At 33.9% G+C, this 19,929-nt stretch overlaps 1 protein-coding gene across 1 annotated transcript; it reads right to left on the bottom strand.

Annotated features, from left to right (window-relative positions):
• Positions 1-3,899: 3,899 nt before the first annotated feature.
• Positions 3,900-5,674, bottom strand: LOC104439097 (probable 2-oxoglutarate-dependent dioxygenase AOP1). The gene is made up of 3 exons (XM_010052216.2): positions 5,257-5,674; positions 4,702-5,029; positions 3,900-4,362 (listed from the first exon to the last, which is right to left on the bottom strand). The coding sequence occupies exons 1-3, from the start codon at positions 5,634-5,636 to the stop codon at positions 4,120-4,122; spliced, it is 951 nt and encodes a 316-aa protein (XP_010050518.1). The 5' UTR covers positions 5,637-5,674; the 3' UTR covers positions 3,900-4,119.
• Positions 5,675-19,929: the final 14,255 nt, after the last annotated feature.

The raw sequence follows: 19,929 nt of genomic DNA, 5'->3' as shown, positions 1-19,929 counted from the left end.
AAACAAGAGTTGACTAGTGAATGCAAGTGTTTTTTTTTTTTTTTTTTTTTTTGGTGGGGGAGGGGGAGCACTTAGCTTTCGGAGTTAGTGACTTGACTTTTAACTCAAGCAATGATGATGGTTATCTTCCTTGCCGGCACGTCTTCTACGTGGAATACATGGAAACAAATCAGCAGTCAAGTGACCCCGAATTTTTTATATTAAAATGTTAAACAAATCATAAATTTATCCATTATTATACAAATACTTGAATTATGTTACACGTGTATAAATTTAAATTTTTTCGTGACATAATAAAAAAAATTGAGGTATTTGTATTATAATGAGCATAGACTAGGGTCTTTTGAGATAATTTTAAATATTTTTATTTTTTCTTTAAAATTCCCGTTGGTGTTTTGAAAAATAATAATAATAAAAAAGCAAATTGACTTTTCAAAGGTAAGCGAGTGGCTAGCGATAATTATGTGCCCTTCCTTGCGTCCCTCGCCCTCTTGCTCTCGTGTCTCGTTTTTACTTTTCCTTAATTAAAATTACAATTTTAATTATTGGGTAATTTTAATTTCGAATTTTAATTAAAAAATAAAAAAATAAAAAATATCATGCATGTGCACGTAAAATTAGGTCACATGAGTAACGTCGCATGGCATATAATTTGCATATTAGGTTGCATGTTGCATGTCATGTTAGTATAGATATATTTTTGTATATCATTGCATTGCATTGTATGTATATTAGGTTTCATTAAATAAGAGAAAATCCTAAAAAATTAAGTGAGCGTGTGCAAATTAGAAATCATATCTAGAGCGTTGATATGAATTTTGAGCTAACATTACAAATGCTTTTATTTATATGAAGTAAGTCTTGCAATTTATTTATTATTTTATTGGGTGTTAAATTTGTAGATTGCACACACGCATTGTCACCTCATATCTTAGGGAGAAATAAAATGAATTCAAGCTGCTTGATAAATACTTTATCATGAAAAGAATAGTACCGAAAATATATTAAACAAATTTAGTGTAATCAAGTCCCCGTATCCAAATTTTCTAGCTCATAGGAGTGAAATAATTCTCATGTTATTTTACTTAGGTATATAATCGACCTACCATAAATTAATTAGTGGTAACTCTTAGTTAAAATTCATTTGCCAGCTAAAAAATTGAACTTAAGTCGTGAATTGATATGGATTTTGGAGAGCTCGAGTTGAATTTAGATTTAGCAATCTATTAGCCAAACCTTAGGTAGTACACCCAAAATTGGATCGCGATAGATCCAAAGACAAAAACAATACAAATAGAATTCGATCCCCTTAGGGTCTGCATGGTAAAATTTCTATTTTTCCCAATTTATGATCTTTTGTTCCCCGGAACAAAAAAAGAACAGAATTCCATTTGGTTTACTTTTGTTTCCAAGAACAGTTTTAAAATAGAAACAAGAAACAAAAAAAGTAGCATTTTGTTCCTAGGAACAATTTTTAGAAATAAGCAATTTTTTTCTTTTGTTCCTCTCTTGTCGCGGCCACCTCTAACCACCCGAAGCCACTACCGACCGCCGCCAACACCTGCCGTTGTTGTTGCCCATCGCTGCCTGCCGTCGGCCGCCGCTGACCGCCGTCACCTGTTGTTGCCTGCTGCTGGTCGCCGCCGGCCGCCGCCGACCGCCGTCGTCGCATAGCCCATTAGCCGGCAACTAACGGTCGGCGGCGGCTGATGGGTTGTGCGGCAGTGGTTGGCGGTGACGGTCGGTGGCTAGTAGTCGGCGGTAATGGTTAGCGACCGACGGTCGTGCAGTGGCAGTGGCGGGTGGCAACGAGTGGCAGAGGGCGGCGATGGTCGGCAGTGGCCGGCGGTTGACGATCGGCAATCCGTGAACAAGAATAAAAAACAAATAAATACAAAAACGAAACTGTTTTGTACCAAACACATTTCTATTATTTTTCTATTTCAAGAGTATAAATTTGGTGTAGTTACCAAACACCTTATTTTACTTAGAAATTGTTCCCCGGAGTAGAAATAGAAAAGAACTATTTTTGAAAAGAAACTATTCCCCAGCCAAGAAGCTTTACCATATGCACCCTTAATTTCTTGTTATTTTATTTTTTCATATTCTATTTATTCATACTCTCTTAGGCAACCTTCTAAAGTGCATGTAAGTTATGTATGTGATATAAAGTTCATTATGTGGAACTCTTTTAATTAGTCCTATTGGCTCAACTGATCCAAAATGAAAAGTAACTAAGGGGTTGTTTGTTTAAATTTGTTTTGTTCCCGGAACACAGATTTTTATTCCTTTGTTAGGGAACAATAAAAGAACAAAAACGCGTTTGTTTATACTTTTGTTCCTGGGAACAGATTTGGAACAAAAATAAGAAATAAAAAAAAACTTGTTTCTTATTCCCGGGAGCAATTCCGAGAAACACTTCTTTTTCTTCTCCTTTTTCTTCTTCTTTTTTCTTTTTTTTTCTTTGGCCGGTAGCTGGCCATGGTTGAGGTCGGTGACAGGCCAAAAGAAGAAAGAAAAAAAAAGAAAAAAAAAAAAAAAAAAAAAAAAAGGAAAAAGAAAAAGAAAAGGAAAAAATGAAAACTAAAATAAAAATATTAAAAAATTAAAAGAAACAAAAAACTTATACAAGTTTACCAAACGTGTTTTTGTTTTTTTTTGTTTTTTTTTCTATTCTATAAATATAAATTTTATGCACTTACCAAACGCGTTACTTTGTTAAAAATTTGTTTTCCAGAACAAAAATAATTTTTTCCATTTTTGTTCTCGGGAACAATTTTTGAACAAAAACGTTACCTAACACGCCCTAAGTGTCCAAGTATGAACTTTTACTATAGAGATATGTTAAGTTTTCCATTGGTGCAAACTAAACAATTTGTTTGGTGATACAATTTTATTTTTCTATTTCCTGAATAAATTTTTTGTTTAAAAATAAGTTTGGAATAAAAATAAGAAATAAAAACTATTCTCATCGCTCATTTTCTTTACTAGTTGACCACCCACTTGTAGCTGTCATTGTTTGTTGTTGATTGCCAGCTACTGTTTGCCGGTCACCATTGATTGCCAGCCACTAGCCACCACTGCCGGTTGCCGCCATCATCGTTCGCTGATCGCTGCCACCACCCCCAGAGAGGAGAAATTTTGAGTCATTTCGAGAGCAGAAATTTTGCGTCATTATCAAACACAAATTTTTACTTAGATACTCATCCATAAATAAAAATAGAAAAATCTATTTTTCTCCTATAAATCAAATTTTGATTAGAATAATTATCATTCGAGCACTTATTATGTCTTTTTTTTCCCTCTAGTTTTTTTTTTTGGCGCCAACCTTGTTCTCTTTCACATTGGATCTTTGCCTTTTTAGAAGTCCCATCAAATGAAAAAATGTAGCAACGACACAGGAGTGTTAAATTCAAAATGTATTTTCCTACGAAACTGGACACATTGATTAATCGATATTGAGGGAAAAACTCAAGGTGGAGAGTGCTCTGTCATATTCGCGAGAGTAACAGAGCCATTCCCTTTTCATTTCCCAACTAGAAATCTACCAAGATGAGGCATCCTTTACAGGATTAACTTGACATATATCTTCAACAAAGTCCAAGCACTTAGTTCTCCATGATTCACAGAGATGAAAGACTGGTGTTTATAAAGACGTTTTTTGGCTCCTATATAATAGTATATCTAACGTGAGCCAACCTTATTCATTTACACAAGGACCTCTTTTTCTTTGAAATTTTTGCAAGTTGTAGAATGCTTTTTGCTGCTAGTAGGAAAGCATTAAAGAGTTGTTTTCCTTAGAAGAGAGAAAAGAAATTTTTCTTTCTTCATGAACACCCATTTATTTGTTATATTCTTTTCCAATAGTTGCTTGCCAGAAGTAATCTCATCATCAACAGCCTGAAGCACATATAGGTTCGAGGATTTGCAATTGGCTCAGATATTATAAACTAAACAAGCTCCAGAGGGGAAAGAAAGGGAAACCTGGCAAGTTTCCCAAATATTGAACGACATCCAATCAATTAATTATTAACCACAGTAAAACATATGCCCTAAAATTTGACTTGTAATTGATTGGTGGGGCTAAAGGACACTCGATGTTTCGAAAACATCTCGATTTCAAATTCTGTAATAAGTATCCATCGCCGAAGCTCCACTTTCGCCCTCTTTAGTCCTGTAGATACGGGGGAGATCGGCAACATCAAAGGGCTTAAAAAGCAAAGGGTGTTGGTCGTCCACAAGCTCATCAGGACACTGCATCGTGCCTTGAATGGCAGAGAAGAATCCTATGCAATATCTTGCCTTGTGCCCACTTATCGTTACACGGTGACAAGGGCTGTGTAATCTCCCATTGCTCCATCCCTACATGCAAAAAAAGAAAAAAAGAAAAGAAAAGGGAGAGGCTTACAATGATGATGGTCTGTCTCATCACAAGCTAGCATCAATTTCGTTGTATCAATATGCATTCAATCATACACGAATCTATGTTTCACACGTGAACTGGTCTATGAGATTTTTTCAAAGAAATCAGCTTTAATGTTGTAATTCTATCTATTGCCAGACGAGAAATATAAACAATAATTTACGATTGATATGTAAAGTCAGGTTCCGAATTCTTGTTCAATGCTCTTATAGCATGTTACCTACTTTTTGAACCAAATTTAATAGAGAGAGAGAGAGAGTGGGATGGGGGGGACTTACGTAGAGTGACTCCCCAGCTAGGACAATGAAAGAGGTAGCTGAGGAAGGGGCGACCTCGAACCAACATCCGTCCTTAGTTTGCACTTCCAATCCGTTCACATGATTATGGTGAAGTATGGTCACGAAGTTTGAGTCACGATGGCACCTAATCCCCAGCTTCTTGGACTCCTCGGTCCCAGGAGTAGCATATCTCATGAGACGGAAATTGTATGCAACCGACTTGGCTAGAGATTCCAAATACTTGTCTACGCCCAAGCTTCCCAAAGCCAGCTTCTTCACTAGTGAATCCATCTCCAAAACCCTTGTCACATACTTATTCATTGTATCGCTGCACATTCATGAAAAAATGCACATATTGAAATTACAATTTCTGTAGATAGGGTTGTGAATTGGCATCTTCACATATGATTCATTTTATATTTTCTTCTTGCATCAAAGTAAATGAAAAATCAAATTCGCGTAATTAGTGATCCATTTGATAAACATGTCTCTTAACATTTCCTCAATTGGAACAAATAATATAATTACCAGCAAACAAAAAAAAAAAAGAATTACCAAAATCTTGTGTTTCCCTCCGGCCACATGAGATCTGCTAATCCTTCGATAGAGCCCAAGTTGGGGGCATAGTTCATTGCAAACACTTCGCAGTGGGGCGAACGAGGAAGATTCTCAAAGTAGCCATCATACGGCTTATCTGGGATATCGAATCGGTGCTTCACATCGATCGGGAGCTCGAGCAATGTCTCCAATTCTTGGAATGCATCATTGTGAAGCTCCAAGGTCATCTTATCGTTCAAGGCTTCAAAGCAACCGAATTCTTCAAGGGCTTCTCGAACTTGACTTTGCAAGGATTCCCATCGACCTGTCCCTGGCTTTGAGCCATCTAAATCAGACAGATCTATCAGGGGAAGCTTTAGTGTTGAAATAGAGCCCATGATCAATTAGTCTTTCTTTCCGAGTACTTTTTCTAAACGTTTTCTCCTATTCTTTTCTTGGGGTTCTCTGCTAGATTTATAGGGTTTGACATACTCGAAGTAGCCACGGTAGCAATTTGAAAGCTACAATCTTTCCATGAAGAGTCGATTAGTTTCCTTGTTTTTAGTGATTTTCAAGAGTTGACAAGTGAATGCAATTTTTTTTTTTTTTGGGCACATAGCTTTTGGAGATAGTGACTTGACTTTTAGCTTAAGCAATGATGATGGTTATCTTCCTCGCCGGCATGTCTTCCACATGAAATATATGGAAACAAATCAGCAGGAAAGTGACCTTGAATTATTTTATGTTATTAAAAATCTTAAATTTATCCGTTATGATGCAAATATCTGAATTATATTACGTGTGTATAGTGAGCATTGGTGTTGTAAAGAGCATTGATTGAGGTTTGTTGAGATATTTTTTAATAATTTGATTTTTTCTTTAAAATTCCCGGCGGTGTTTTGAAAAAAGATAATAATAAAGAAGAGCAAATTGACTTTTCGAAGGTGAGCACGTGGGTGGCGATAATTGCGAGCCCTTCCTTGCATCCCTCTCCCTACTGCTCTCGTCCGTTGTTGCTGCCGATCGACACTGATCGCGTCAAGGGATGACGATGAGATCGAGACTCTAGCTGCCAACGCACGACGCTTTTCAACGGTACAGCTACGCTCGCCGGCCAGTAGGCGTGTCCGGTTACGTGTGCAAGATGGGCCCCGCACTCTTTGCTGATGACCTAGGTTGGGCTGGGGGGGGCTACGATGGATAAATCCCGATTTTTGTTTATTTAATCGACCATAATTTAGGGAAAAAAAAGTAGGTATTTATTCGCTTTCTTTTGTTTGTCTTTTTGGTCCCAAGTAGGTATACCGTATATATTCGCATTGGAGCATCCCCGAATAAAGGGAACTTGATTCTTATATTACGATGTATAGTCATTATTAGATTATATTGAAAACTAAAATGGTCGAATGAGTGCATTGAAGGGGAAAAAAAACTGCTTTCATGTTTTTCCTTATTTTCACCCTTTTTTGGATATTTTTGGTAAAAATTAACGCTTTATTTGTTTTGCGAAGAATAAATAATTTGAAATATATATGAATGATTGCACCATTTCTTTGGATATTCTTGTAGGCTCCATTTATTTTTATAGAAAAAAAATAGAAAATATCTTCCTAAAAATCCTAGCTTTTATCACTTCTAAAAATAAATTGATGAAAAATATTTTTTCATCTGTAATTTTTTTTTTTTTAGATATAAACTGTACTCGATAATGAAAACTTATTTTTATTGACTAAGTCAAACAATACAAGAAATCATTTTTAATAAAATATTTTTTAATTATTTTTTTTCCTTGCGAAATAAATGGAATCCTAATATATTCCTTTTATGCATCCATATCTGACCAAATTAATGCATGGAAAGCTTCTTTGTCGCTTTCTAGCTTGGCATGACAAAATGGTCGAATGAGTGCTTTGAAGGGAGAAAAACTGCTTTCTTGTTTTCCTTTTTCTGCACCCTTTTTGGGGGATATTTTTGGTAAAAATTAAAGCTTTATTTGTTTTGTAAAGAATAAATAATTTGAAAATTTTTTGTTTAAAATGATTGCACCCTTTCTTTGGATATTTTGGTAAGCTTCACTTGTTTTGTGGAAATTGAAAAATTTGGAAAATATTTTCCTAAAAACAATAGCTTTTATCTCTTATAAAAATGAATTGACGAAAAATATTTTCTTCATCTATAATTTTTTTAGACATAAACTGTACTCGACAATGGAAACTTCTTTTTATTGACTAAGCATTTCAAGTAATATAAGTGATCATTTTTAAGAAAAATATTTCTAAATTATTTATTTTCCCCTGGAAATAAATGGAATCCTAGTATATTCCTTTTATACATGAGGAAATTAGTGCATGAATCGGTAGGGTTTTGAATAATGATTTCTTTATTGTCCCACACCGTTGACAAAGCTTCTTTGTCTTATTCTAGCTTGGCATGACAAAACCATTGGAATTATCTTATTTTGTACACTTTTTATGAAAAAAGAGTATCTCTCTCTATATAACTATAGATATTCTTTTTTAGTCTATTCTACTCTACCTTTCAATTTACTCTTAAACTTTTGTTTTACCTCTTTGCAAAGTAAGGAAGTCAAACTCCATACTTAAAACTAAACGTTTCCATTCATAGCCTCCTTAAAAAAGTGGAGATTCGAACTCCTCACATCTTCTTTCCTATTTGAAAATGTGACCATTCAAGCATCATGCATTCTCGTGAAAGGAGCTAAATTTTATGTTGCACAAAATTGACACATACCTATACTGGATTTGGACATATGAAGTTGAAAATTGTTAGCATAATTGCATTTCTTAGTTAATTTAGGATTTGATTGAATTTTAAACAATAAATTTTTTATTGATTAGCAATTTTTCCATTGAGCTTTGAGATAGCTTGCTTGACGAGACAATGGATCTATAGCCAAAAATATGTGATCAAGCAATAAAAAAAAAAAAAATAAAGGGATCCAATTGGATATTAGATTTACATGGATTAGTTAGTGGACCTTACGTCATGGGGAGAGCAGCACAATATTTTTCTATAAATTGAGCAATATAGCAGATATTACAATGATACTTGAGTTACTATAACACTTATAGTGTTTCCTAACTCTTGATTATATGCAACAATTCAACGTTTCACAATTTCTCACAAATTAATTTCACAAATGAGTTATATAAAATTTTATCATAAGATTTTCATGGTTTCAATTTCTCATGATGAAATTCATGAGAGGCACAATTAATTGTCATGGAAGGATTTTTTTTTTTTATGCAATTTACAAAGAAAACTCACTTCTTATATAGAAAAGATTTGGATCCAAAATAGGAAATCTACTCAAACTAGGAATTCTACTCCAACTAAAAATAAGTCCTGCTAATATGACAGCACCGTTATTTACTATCAATAATAATGTGACAATGACCACGAATTCCCATACGTGTGGATTTGGCTACCGGAGCTATGGAAATCAGAGATATTAAAGACCATAACTAAGAGATATTGAAAAGCAAATCCACGGAGAATTACTATTTTATTATGGAATGAAAAATATCATGAAATATTGAATTTAGGAAATATTTTTTTTATAGTTCTTTTTAATGACACATTAATGTTTTCAGTTGTAGTACTCCATGCCAACTCTTGAAAAAAGAAAAAAAATGCATGTAATAGGATACACGCAGCATAAAAGTATCTTCGCTTTTAAAACGATCCAAAGATAGAAACTATACAAATAGAATTCGATCCCTTTAATTTCTTGTCATTTTCTTTTTCCATATTCTATTTATTCATACTCTCTTCGGCAACCTTCTAAAGTGCACGTAAGTTTTGTGTGTGAGATAAAGTTCATAACGTGGAACTCTTTTAATTCATCCTATTGGCTTAGCTCATCCAAAATGAAAAGAAATGAGTGTCCAAGCATGAACTTTTACTTTAGAAATATGTTAAGTTTTCCGTTAGTACAAACTAAACAATTCGTTCGAAATCATTGATTTGGAACGCTAACTTTGGTTTTGGGCCAAAAAGAACTTGGTTCACTAACCTTGACTCTTTCATTTTTGGCTATTCATTACTCTTTCTCATTGAAATGAACGAGTTTTCGTACTAGTTTCCACATGAAAATCTTAATGGTGAGTCTTCTTGTCCTTTTAAGTAAATTTCTTTTTATATCCTTTTAAAAATTGAGAGATCCACCTTCTAATTACTTAGGGTGCACATAACAACTATTTTATTTTTGTTCAAGAACAATTTTTCTGTTCTAGATTTGTTTCTAGAACAGAAATCCATTGGTGATATAATTTTTTTTTCTATTTCTAAAATAAATTTTTAGTCTAGAAATAAGTTTGGAACATAAATGAAAAATAAAAACTCTTCTCAATGCTCGTCCTCTTTACTAGTTGGCTACCCACTTGCCGCTGTCATGATACGCCTTCGTTGTATATTCGTCGCTAGCACTGTCTGTCGGTCGCTACCGCTACCATCTGCCACTCCCTAGGAAGGAGAAATATTGTGTCTTTATCAAACGAATCATACACGAATTTTTGCTCTAAAGCTCATCTAGAATTAGAAATAGAAAAATCTATTTTTCTTCAAGAAATCAATTTCTAACTAGAATGATTATCATTCTTGCCATTATTATGTGTTTTTTTTCCTCTAGTTATTCTGTAGTTTTTTTTTTTTTTTTTTTTTGCTCCACTCTTTCACATTTGATCTTTGCCTCTTTAGAAGTCCCAACAAATGGAAAAGTTTAGCAATGACATAGGAGTGTTAAATTCAAAATATATTTTCCTACCAAACTAAATACACTAAGGCTCTGTTTGGTAAAAATAATTTATGTTCTCCGGAATAACTATTTCTATTCTTTTATTCCGAGGATGAAAAAAGAATAGAAACATGTTTGATAAAATTTTTGTTTTCGGGCACAAAATGAATAGATTTAGAATAGAAACAAAAAGTATAAAAAAGTAACTTCTTGTTTTCGGGAACAATTTTTTCTTTTCTCTTATTTTTTCTTCTCTTTTCTCTTCTTCTCTTTCCTTTCCTTCTTCTTTCTTTTGGCTTTTGGTCGGTCGCCGGCCTCGGCCATGGCCGGCAATTGGCCGACAAGGGCCGGTGACCTTGTCGGAGCGTCGCTAGCCCTCGGTAATGCCAAGCCATGGCGAGGCTATAGAAAATTATTCACATAAATAACTTATTAATCACGAAGAATCGGATCCATATATAATTGTAAAACACCTAGATCAATAAGAACAGTGGAATTGAAGTATACCTGTTTGAGTCATTACTTCACTTGAAGAAAAATAGATCACTCTGATAATTAGAGATCTATTGGAATGCTAGATCTTCCTCTCTTGACCTATTTCAATATAGTAGCTTTTAATGGGATTAAAACAACTGATAGGTATAACCTACCTTTTTATAGGCTAGAGAGGGGATCTAGTAAACTCTAATAAATAGTGTGTTAATTGGGACCTTCCTATTACATGCTTAAGTTAAACATAATTGCCTACATCTTACTGCTCAACTAGGCTCATTATTAATAGATGCCGTAAAGGAGGAAGAAGGAGAGAAAAGAAAAAAGAAAAAAGAAAAAAAAGAAAAAAAAAGGAAAAATCTAATAAAAATATTAAAAAATTAAACGAAACAACAAAATTATACAATTCTACCAAACACATTTCTATCTCGGGAATAGAAATTTTGTATAGTTACTAAGCGCATTCTTATACTTAGAAATTGTTCCTGGGAACAGAAAAAAAAATCATTTATGATAAAAAATTTAGTAGGAACAGAATCGTTACCAAACACGCCATAATTAACCGGTATTGAAGGAAAAATTCAAGGTGGAGAGTGCTCCGTCACAATCAAGAGTAACAGGGCCGTTCCCTTCTCATTTCCCAACTACCAATCTACCAAGATAAGACATCCTTTACTGGATCAACTCGAGATATATTTCCAACAAGGTCCAAGTGCTTCATTAAGGCATTAGTTTCTCCATGATTTACAGAGATGAAAGACTGTTGTTTATAGAGACATTTTGTGGGACCCTACATAATAGTACATCTAATGTGAGCCAACCTTATTTCATTTACGCAAGAACCTCTTTTTCTTTTAAATTTTTGAAAGTAGTAGAGTGCCTTTTGTTGCTAGTAGGAAATAATTAAGGAGTTCTTTTCCTTAGAAGAGAGAAACTGAAGAAAATTTCTTCATGAACACCCATTTCTTTGTTATTTCTCTTACAATACTTGCTTACTAGAAGTAATCTCATCATGAATAGCCTGATGCACAAATAGCTTCGAGGATCTGCAATCGGCTAAGATATTATAACCTAAACAAGCTCCAAAGGGGCAAAAGGGAAACCTGAAAAGTTTCCCAAATATTGAGCGACATCCAATCAATTAGTTATTAACAACGGTAAAACATATGCCTTACGATTTGACTCGCAATTGATTGGTGGGGCTAAAGGGCACTTGATGGTTCGAAAGCATCTCGATTTCAAATTCTATAATAAGTATCCATTGCCGAAGCTCCACTTTCACCCTCTTTGGTTTTGTAGATACGGGGGAGATTGGCAACATCAAAGGGCTTAAAAAGTTAAGGGTGTTGGTCATCCACAAGCTCATTAGGACACTGCATCGTGCCTTGAATGGCAGAGAAGAATCCTATGCAATATCTTGCCTCGTACTCGCTACATCACTACACGGTGACAAGGGCCGCGTAATCTCCCATTGCTCCATCCCTACAGGACAAAAATTAAAAAAAAGGTAAAGGCTCACTACGATGATGGTCTGTCTCATCACAAGCTAGCATCAATTTCATTATATCAATAAGCATTTAATCATTGAACCGGCGCTTCACATTGATCGGGAGCTCGAGCAATGCCTCCAATTCTTGGAATGCATCATTGTGAAGCTCTAAGGTCACCCTATCAGTCAAGGCTTCGAAGCAACTGAATTCTTCAAGGGCTTTTTGGACTTGACTTTGCAAGGAGTCCCATCAACCTGTCCCTGGCTTTGAACCATCTAATTCGAACAAATCTATCAGGGGAAGCTTCAGTATTGAAATAGAGTCCATGATCAATTTGTCTCTCTTCTTGAGTACTTTTTTTAAACGTTTTCTCCTATTCTTTTCTTGGGGTTCTCTGCTAGATTTATAGGGCTTGGCATCCTCGTAGTAGCCACAGTAGCAATTTGAAAGCTACAATCCTTTCATGAAGAGTATTATTTTCCTTGTTTTCCCGTCTTTTTAAACAAGAGTTGACTATTGAATGCAAGTGTTTTTTTTTTTTTTTTTTTTTTTCCGGCACATAGCTTTCAGAGTTAATGACTTGACCTTTAACTCAAGCAAAGGTGATGGTTATCTCCCTTGCTGGCATGTCTTCTACGTGGAGCACATGGAAACAAATGAGCAATCAAGTGACCCTAAATTTACCCATTATGATACAAATATCCAAATTATGTTACACGTGTATAAATTTGAATTCTTTTTGTGACATAATAATAAAAAATTATAGGTATTTATGTTATAATGAGCATAGATTGAGGTTATAATTATAGGTATTTATGTTACGTTACCTTCGTATAAATTTGAATTTTTTTTTTTAAAATTCCCACCGGTGTTTTGAAAATTGATAAGAATAAAGAAAAGCAAATTGACTTTTTGGAGCTGAGCGAGTGGCTGGCAATAATTACGAGCCCTTCCTTGCGTCCCTCTACCTCTTGTTCTCGTTCGTCGTTCGACTGATCCGTACTAGTTACGTCATGGAGACGAGGATTTTTTTTTTGATCGGTTCTACACTAATCCTACTCTAATACACACTCTCAGACTTTTGCCCTGTCTCCTTATAGGGCGTGGGAGTCGAAAACCCACTCCTAAAATGAAATCGCCCCCCCAATCTCCCCTGAAAAGGTGGGGATTTAAACCCCTCACATTCCCCTTCCAAGTTGAGATGGTGGCCACTGGGGCGAACCCCGGTGGTTCACGGAGACGAGGATGAGATGAAGGTTCCTAATGCCAACACGTGTCGTTTCCAATGGTACAACCAGGCTTGCCAGCCAGTAGGTGTGTGCGGTTACGTGTGCAAGATGGGCCCACACTCTTTGCTGATGACCTGGATCGTGAGTTAGGTTGGGGGTCTACTATAGATAATTCCCGAATTTTATTTATTTAATCGACCATAATTTAGAAAAACAAGGTAGGTATTTATTCGCTTTCTCTTGTTTGTCTTTTTGGTCCCAATTAGGCATACCATATATATTTGCATCGAAGAATCCCGCATAAAAGGGGCACTTGATTCTTATATTCCGATGTATAGTCATTATTAGATGATATTGACCGCTAAAATGGTCGAATGAGTGCTTTGAAGGGGAAAATAGCTGCTTTCTTGTTTTCCCCTTTTGCACCCTTTTTGGGATGTTTTCTGTAGAAATTAACGCTTTAATTGTTTTGCAAAGATTAAATAATTTGGAAAACATTAAAAAAAAAATAATTGCACCCTTTCTTTGGGTATTCTATAAGCTTCGTTTATTTCACAAAAAATGAAAATTTTGGAAAATATATTCCTAAAAACAATAGCTTTTATCTCTTATAAAAATGAATTGATAAAAAGTATTTTCTTCATCTGTAAAAATTTTTTCAACATAAACTATACTCGAAGAAACTTCTTTTTATTGACCAAGCATTTTAAGCAATACAAACAATCGTTTATAAGGAAATATTTTCTAACTTATTTATTTTCTCTGCAAAATAAACATAATCCTTTTATATTCCTTTTATGCATCCATATATGAAGAAATTAGTGCATGAATCAGTAGGGTTTTGAATAATGATTTCTTTACTGTCCCACACCGTTGACAAAGCTTCTTTGTAGCAGTCTCGCTTGGCATGACAAAACCATTGTAATTATCTTATTTTCTACACATATTATGAAAAGAGTATTTTCTCTATATGACTATAGATATTCTTTTTTTTGTCTGTTCTACTCTATCTTTTAACTTACTCTCATACTTTTTTCTTACCTCTTTATAAAGTGTGGGAGTCAAACTCCATACTTGAACTAAATTTTTTCATCCGTAGCCCCCTTTAAGAGTTTTGAACCCCTCACCTTCTTTACTATCCCACAGCGTTGACAAAGCTTCTTTGTAGTGTTCTAGCTTGGCATGACAAAACTACTGTAATTATCTTATTTTCTACACATATTATGAAAAGAGTATCTTCTCTATATGACTATAGATATTCTTTTTTTGTCCGTTCTACTCTACTTTTTGACTTACTCTCAGACTTTTGCCTTACTTTGTTATAAAGCGTAAGAGTCAAACTCTATACTTGAAACTAAATGTTTTCATCTGTAGCCCCCTTTAAGAGATTTGAACCTCTCACCTTCTCCTTCCCATATGGGAAGAGTGGCCATTGGAGCATCATGGATTCTCATGAAAGGGAACTAAATTTAATATTGCACATAATTGACCCATACCTATACTAGATTTGGACATATGAAGTTGAAATTGTTAGTGCAACTACATTTCTTAGTTTATTTTAGGACTTGATTGAATTTTACACAATAGATCTTTGACTAATTTGCAATTTTTCCGTTGAGCTTTGAGATATCTTGCTTGATGAGGCAATGGGTCTATAGCCAAAGATTTGTGATCAAGCAATAAAAAAAAAAAAGGAATCCAATCGGATATTAGATTTACGTGGATCGGTCAGTGAAACTTATTTTACGAGGAGAGAACAATATTTTTCTATAAATTTAGTGATATCGCAAATATTACAAGGACACTTGAGTTACTAAAACATTCACAGTGTTTCCTCCTGACTCTTAATTATATGCAATAATTACACATTTCACAATCTTTTGCAAATCAATTTCACATATGAGTTACATAAAATTTTATCACAAGATTTTCACGGTTTCAAATTCTAATGATGAAATTCACGAGCCGTACAATAAATTGTCATGGAAGGAATTTTTTTGGATGTAATTTATGAAGAAAACTCATTTCCTATATAGAAAGGATTTGGATTGAAAATAGGAAATCTACTCAAGCTAGGAATCCTACTCCAACTAAAAATAAGTCCTGCTAATATGATGGCACCGTTATTTACCAACAATAATGATGCCACAATGACCACAAATTCCCATAGGTGTGGATTTGGCTACCGAAGCTATGGAAATCAGAGATATTGAAGAACATAAATAAGAGATTGAAAAGCAAATTCACAGAGGATTATTATTTTATTATGGAACGAAAAACATCGTGGAATATTGAATTTAGGAAATATTTTTATAGTTCATTTAAATGGCACAAAAGTGTTTTCAGTTGTAGTACTTCCAAGCCAAATCGAAAAAAAAAAAAAAAAAGAAAAGAAAAAAAAAAAAAAAGAAATGCATATAATAAAATATACACAACATGAAAGTATCCTCACTTCTAAACGATCCAAAGACGGAAACAATACAAATAGAATTCAATCCCTTTAATTTTTTGTTATTTTATTTTTATGTATTCTATTTATTCATACTCTCTTAGGCAACCTTCTAAAGCGCATGCAAGTTATGTGTGCGATATAAAGTTCATAATGTCGAACTCTTTTAATTCATTCTATTGGCCCAACTAATCCAAAATGAAAAGAAATGAGTATTCAAGCATGAACTTTTACTTTAGAAATATGTTAAGTTTTCAATCAGTGCAAACTAAACAATTCGCTCGAAATCATTTATTCAAAACACTAACTTTTATTTTGGACCAAAAAGAACTCGATTCACTAACCTTGACTCTTTCATTTTTGGCTACTCATTACTCTTTCTCATTGAAATGGATGAGTTTTTGTACTAGTTTCCACGTATGAAAATCTTAATGGTGAGTCTTCTTGTCCTTTTAAGTTGATAAAGCTAGTATGAACACCTAGAGGGGGGATGAATAGGTGTTTAAAAGAATTTTTGAAAAATAAATTTCGAACAAAGTCTGAAAACCAAACAGAGTCTAATAAACAAGTCATTAGACTTCTGAAGAATATTGAAATTAGATAAGAGATGGAATTGATTTTTGCAGTACTTAAAAGAATGCAACATACTTAAATAAAAAGAGTTAAGAGAAGAGAAAATTACACACGGAATTTATAGGGGTTCGACTTAGATTAAGCCTACATCCACTTTCCCATGCCGACAGCCTTTTGGCTGGAATTTACTATAGCATCAATAGAGAAGTATAATTTTTTGGAGTGCAAACACTTAATGGAAGATTCCTTTTTTCTCACTAAGTAACTCTTCTTGTGATTTTCTCTCTTGAATACAATTTATAAGAACCGTCAATGAAGAACAAGTGGTTGGAAAGACTTTAGACTTCAGACTTTGGAATTTCAATTTTCACGCACTATCTCAAATAGACTAAATGACCTCCTTAAATTTTCCAAAGGAATTTCTTCTGATCAATCCTTTGGACACAATCGATTAAGGAAATCTTATAGCTGTTTGAAGAAAATCCATTGATTCTGGTCACCCATACAAATAGATTCTAGGTTTCCATAAGTAGATGGTTCCCAAAAAGGAATTTGTCTTCTAGATTGATTTCATCAATTTGTGATCGATTCCATCAATTTGTGATTGATTCCATCAATGTACTTAAAAAAGGTAAGTGAGATTCTTCGCCAGAGAGCTGAATATTGAAAAATAGATTCCTACTACATTCATTCTAAATCCTTGTCGTAAAATTAATAAGTCTGAGTTTGATTATATCTTCGTTCTAGACTTGATTTCAGTTTGGATTGCGTTAGAGTGGAAATGACTTTTGGAATGAATATATTTTGGTAAGAGTTTGTGATATAACTTTAGAAGTATTCTATTCTTCAAAATAAGAATAAGAACAAGAAAGTTTTATTGGTTCTGGATAGTTTCTTGAAACCTGACATTCAATAATTTTTCGATAGTCTCGTGTATTCTTGTTGAAGACCCTGTAAGCTTTGCTTGAAGTAGAATAATCAATAAATATCCCTTCATCCGATCTTTCTTCACATTTATCAGGCCGATTATTTCCATTCTTTAAAATAAAGCACTTGCAATTAAACACATGAAAATAAGAAATATTTGGCTTTTTCCCTTTGTAAACTTCATAGGGAATTTTCTCTAGAATATGCCTTATAAATACTCTGTTAATTATAAAAACAAGCAGTGGAAACTACTTTTGCCCAAAAATGATAAGAGACTTTACTTTCAATTAGCAGAGTTCTGGTCATCTTCTGTAAATATTGATTTTTCCTTTTTGCAACTCCATTTTGTTCTAGAGTGTAAGGAGATGATAAAACATGTTAAAGACTATTCTCATCACAAAAATTTGCAAAGTATTGATTTTCAAATTCTCCCCCATAATCAATCTTAATATTCGAAATGGCATAACCTTTCTTATTCTAAACCGTCTTAGCAAACTTTGAAAATATTATAAGGTTTCTACTTTATTTGCCAAGAAGAAAACCCACATAAATCTTGAATAGTCATCCACAACGACCAAATAGTACTTCTTACCACCGATACTTTGAGTTTTAGTGGTCTGAAAAGATCCATGTGAAGAAGCTGCATTAGTGGAGACTTGATTTAGAGATTTAAATGAGCTTCTAACCTATTTTCCCAATATACATGGAGTACAAAGTTCAAGCTTCTGGTACATCATTTTGGGAAGACCATGGACCAATTTTTTAGACAATAGTTTAGCAATCTATATCATACTAATATGTCTAGTGAAGGTTTGAGAGAAGTCTCGACTAACTCTAGAACAGACACTTTCTTGGAAATTGATTCTGAATCCCGTATCGCATAATTGACCTATGTTAAGAAGATTGTAGTTCAAACCTTTCACTAGGGAAACATTGTTGATGATCAAACTTCTAATCCTCATTATTCCATTTCCAATATTTTTTCCTCTGCTATTCCCTCCAAACAAAATATTTCCACCTCTTTATTTTTCTAGTTTTATGAAATTGCTTGAATCTCTAGTCATATATCTAGAATAGCCACTATCGAAGTACCATTTGTTTTTCTTCTTAACAATAACCTGCAATAAAAAAAAAAATCTCAAACTTTCTTTGGTACTAAATTTTCTTGGCTCCTAAGGAGTTAGTTTTAAAAACAACTTTTTCCCAATCCTTCTTAACATGTATCCAAACTTTAGGACATTCATTCTAAGAATATTATGAACTATCACAGTTAGAACATTTAAGAGCACTCCGATCAATAGGTTTTACAAAAAAAATTGAAAATGATTTTTGTAAGCAGATTTTGAAGGTCTTTGTCTAAATCTCTCATTGACTTTAGGCAAATCGATCAAAAGAGCATTTTCTTTACTCAGACCCAAACCAAATTTGTTATAATAGGGTATTTAAGCTGAAAGAATTTGTTCTAAAGTTTTTGACCCTTTGGAGAACTTTGTAAAAATATATGAAATCTCCTTTTTAATTTTTTTTTTATTTTCTTTTGAAAGGGAATCGGTATTTTCTTTGAAATAATCGAACTTATTTTTCATGCTCTCAAAATTTTTCTCTCCAAGAATTATCCTGTTGTATGAGTTTTGAATTGTTCTTATTTCTCAAAACTTATATATATATACTTAGAAACTTTAATAGAAATCTCTGAATGACTTATCTTGATTTCCTTGTTAGACTTTGAGTCTGTGTCTGAGTCAAATTCTAATTTTGAGTGAGCCATCAAACAGATATTCGCAAACTCCTCTTCACTTTCACATTCTGTGTCACTCTAGGTTTCTACTTTTAGAGCTTTCTTGTATTTTTCATACTTACCTTTCTTCTTTTTCAGCAATGGACAATTAGGCTTGATGTGTTCCTTTTTATTGCACTCAAAGCATATCACATCCTTAATAGATTCAACATCTTCCATTGATATATATTTTTTTTTTCTGGAAATTTTGCCTACTTTGCCTTTTTCCAATTTAGTCTTCTTCCTTTCCTATTCAGTTTCCTGAATTTCTTTATTATGAGAGCAAGCTCTCCCCGTCCATGTCATCATCTGTGTTTGTATCATCATAATTAGCATTAGCCTTAAGTGCAATTAATTTTTTACCTCTTGGATCCTCTTCGTCATTGAATCGTTCCACTTCATACAATTGAAGAGTGCCTATTAGCTCATCAATAGAGAGAGGCATAATTCTCTGTGTCTCCTGAATTGATATTTTCATATAGTTCCAGTCCTTTGAAAGTCCTTGCAACATATTCATTATAGCAGAAATTGGTTGACCATGATATGCTAACCCATTTACAATTTTTGTAAATCGACTAAACATATCTCCAATAGACTCTCCCAGTTTCATCTTGAATGATTCGTATTGGCCAAGTAAGATATTTATTTTTGTCTCTTTTACCTGATATGTTCTTTCATTGGTGACATGAAGTTTATGCCAAACTTCTTTAACTGTTTTACATGAAATTATGTTATATTCAGCATGGGACAAAACACAATATAAAGAATAGATGGTCTTTCCATCAAGAGCTTCTCTCTTGGTAATCAGTTGGTTTCCCCAGCATCCTTGTCTAAGACTTCTTTTCCCTTGTCAGATGCAGAACTTGCATTTGGGTTGATCCCTCTTTTTACAACATCCCATTCTAGTGGATCTCTAGTGCCTCCATTTTATTATTCCACATATTATACTATTTTTCATCAAAATAAGGTGGCTTGGTATTACTTTGCCCCTCCACGCG

Source organism: Eucalyptus grandis, chromosome 3 (assembly GCF_016545825.1).
Source record: "Eucalyptus grandis isolate ANBG69807.140 chromosome 3, ASM1654582v1, whole genome shotgun sequence".
NCBI classification, from domain to species: Eukaryota; Viridiplantae; Streptophyta; class Magnoliopsida; order Myrtales; family Myrtaceae; genus Eucalyptus; species Eucalyptus grandis.
This window is presented reverse-complemented; position numbering and strand designations above follow the sequence as displayed.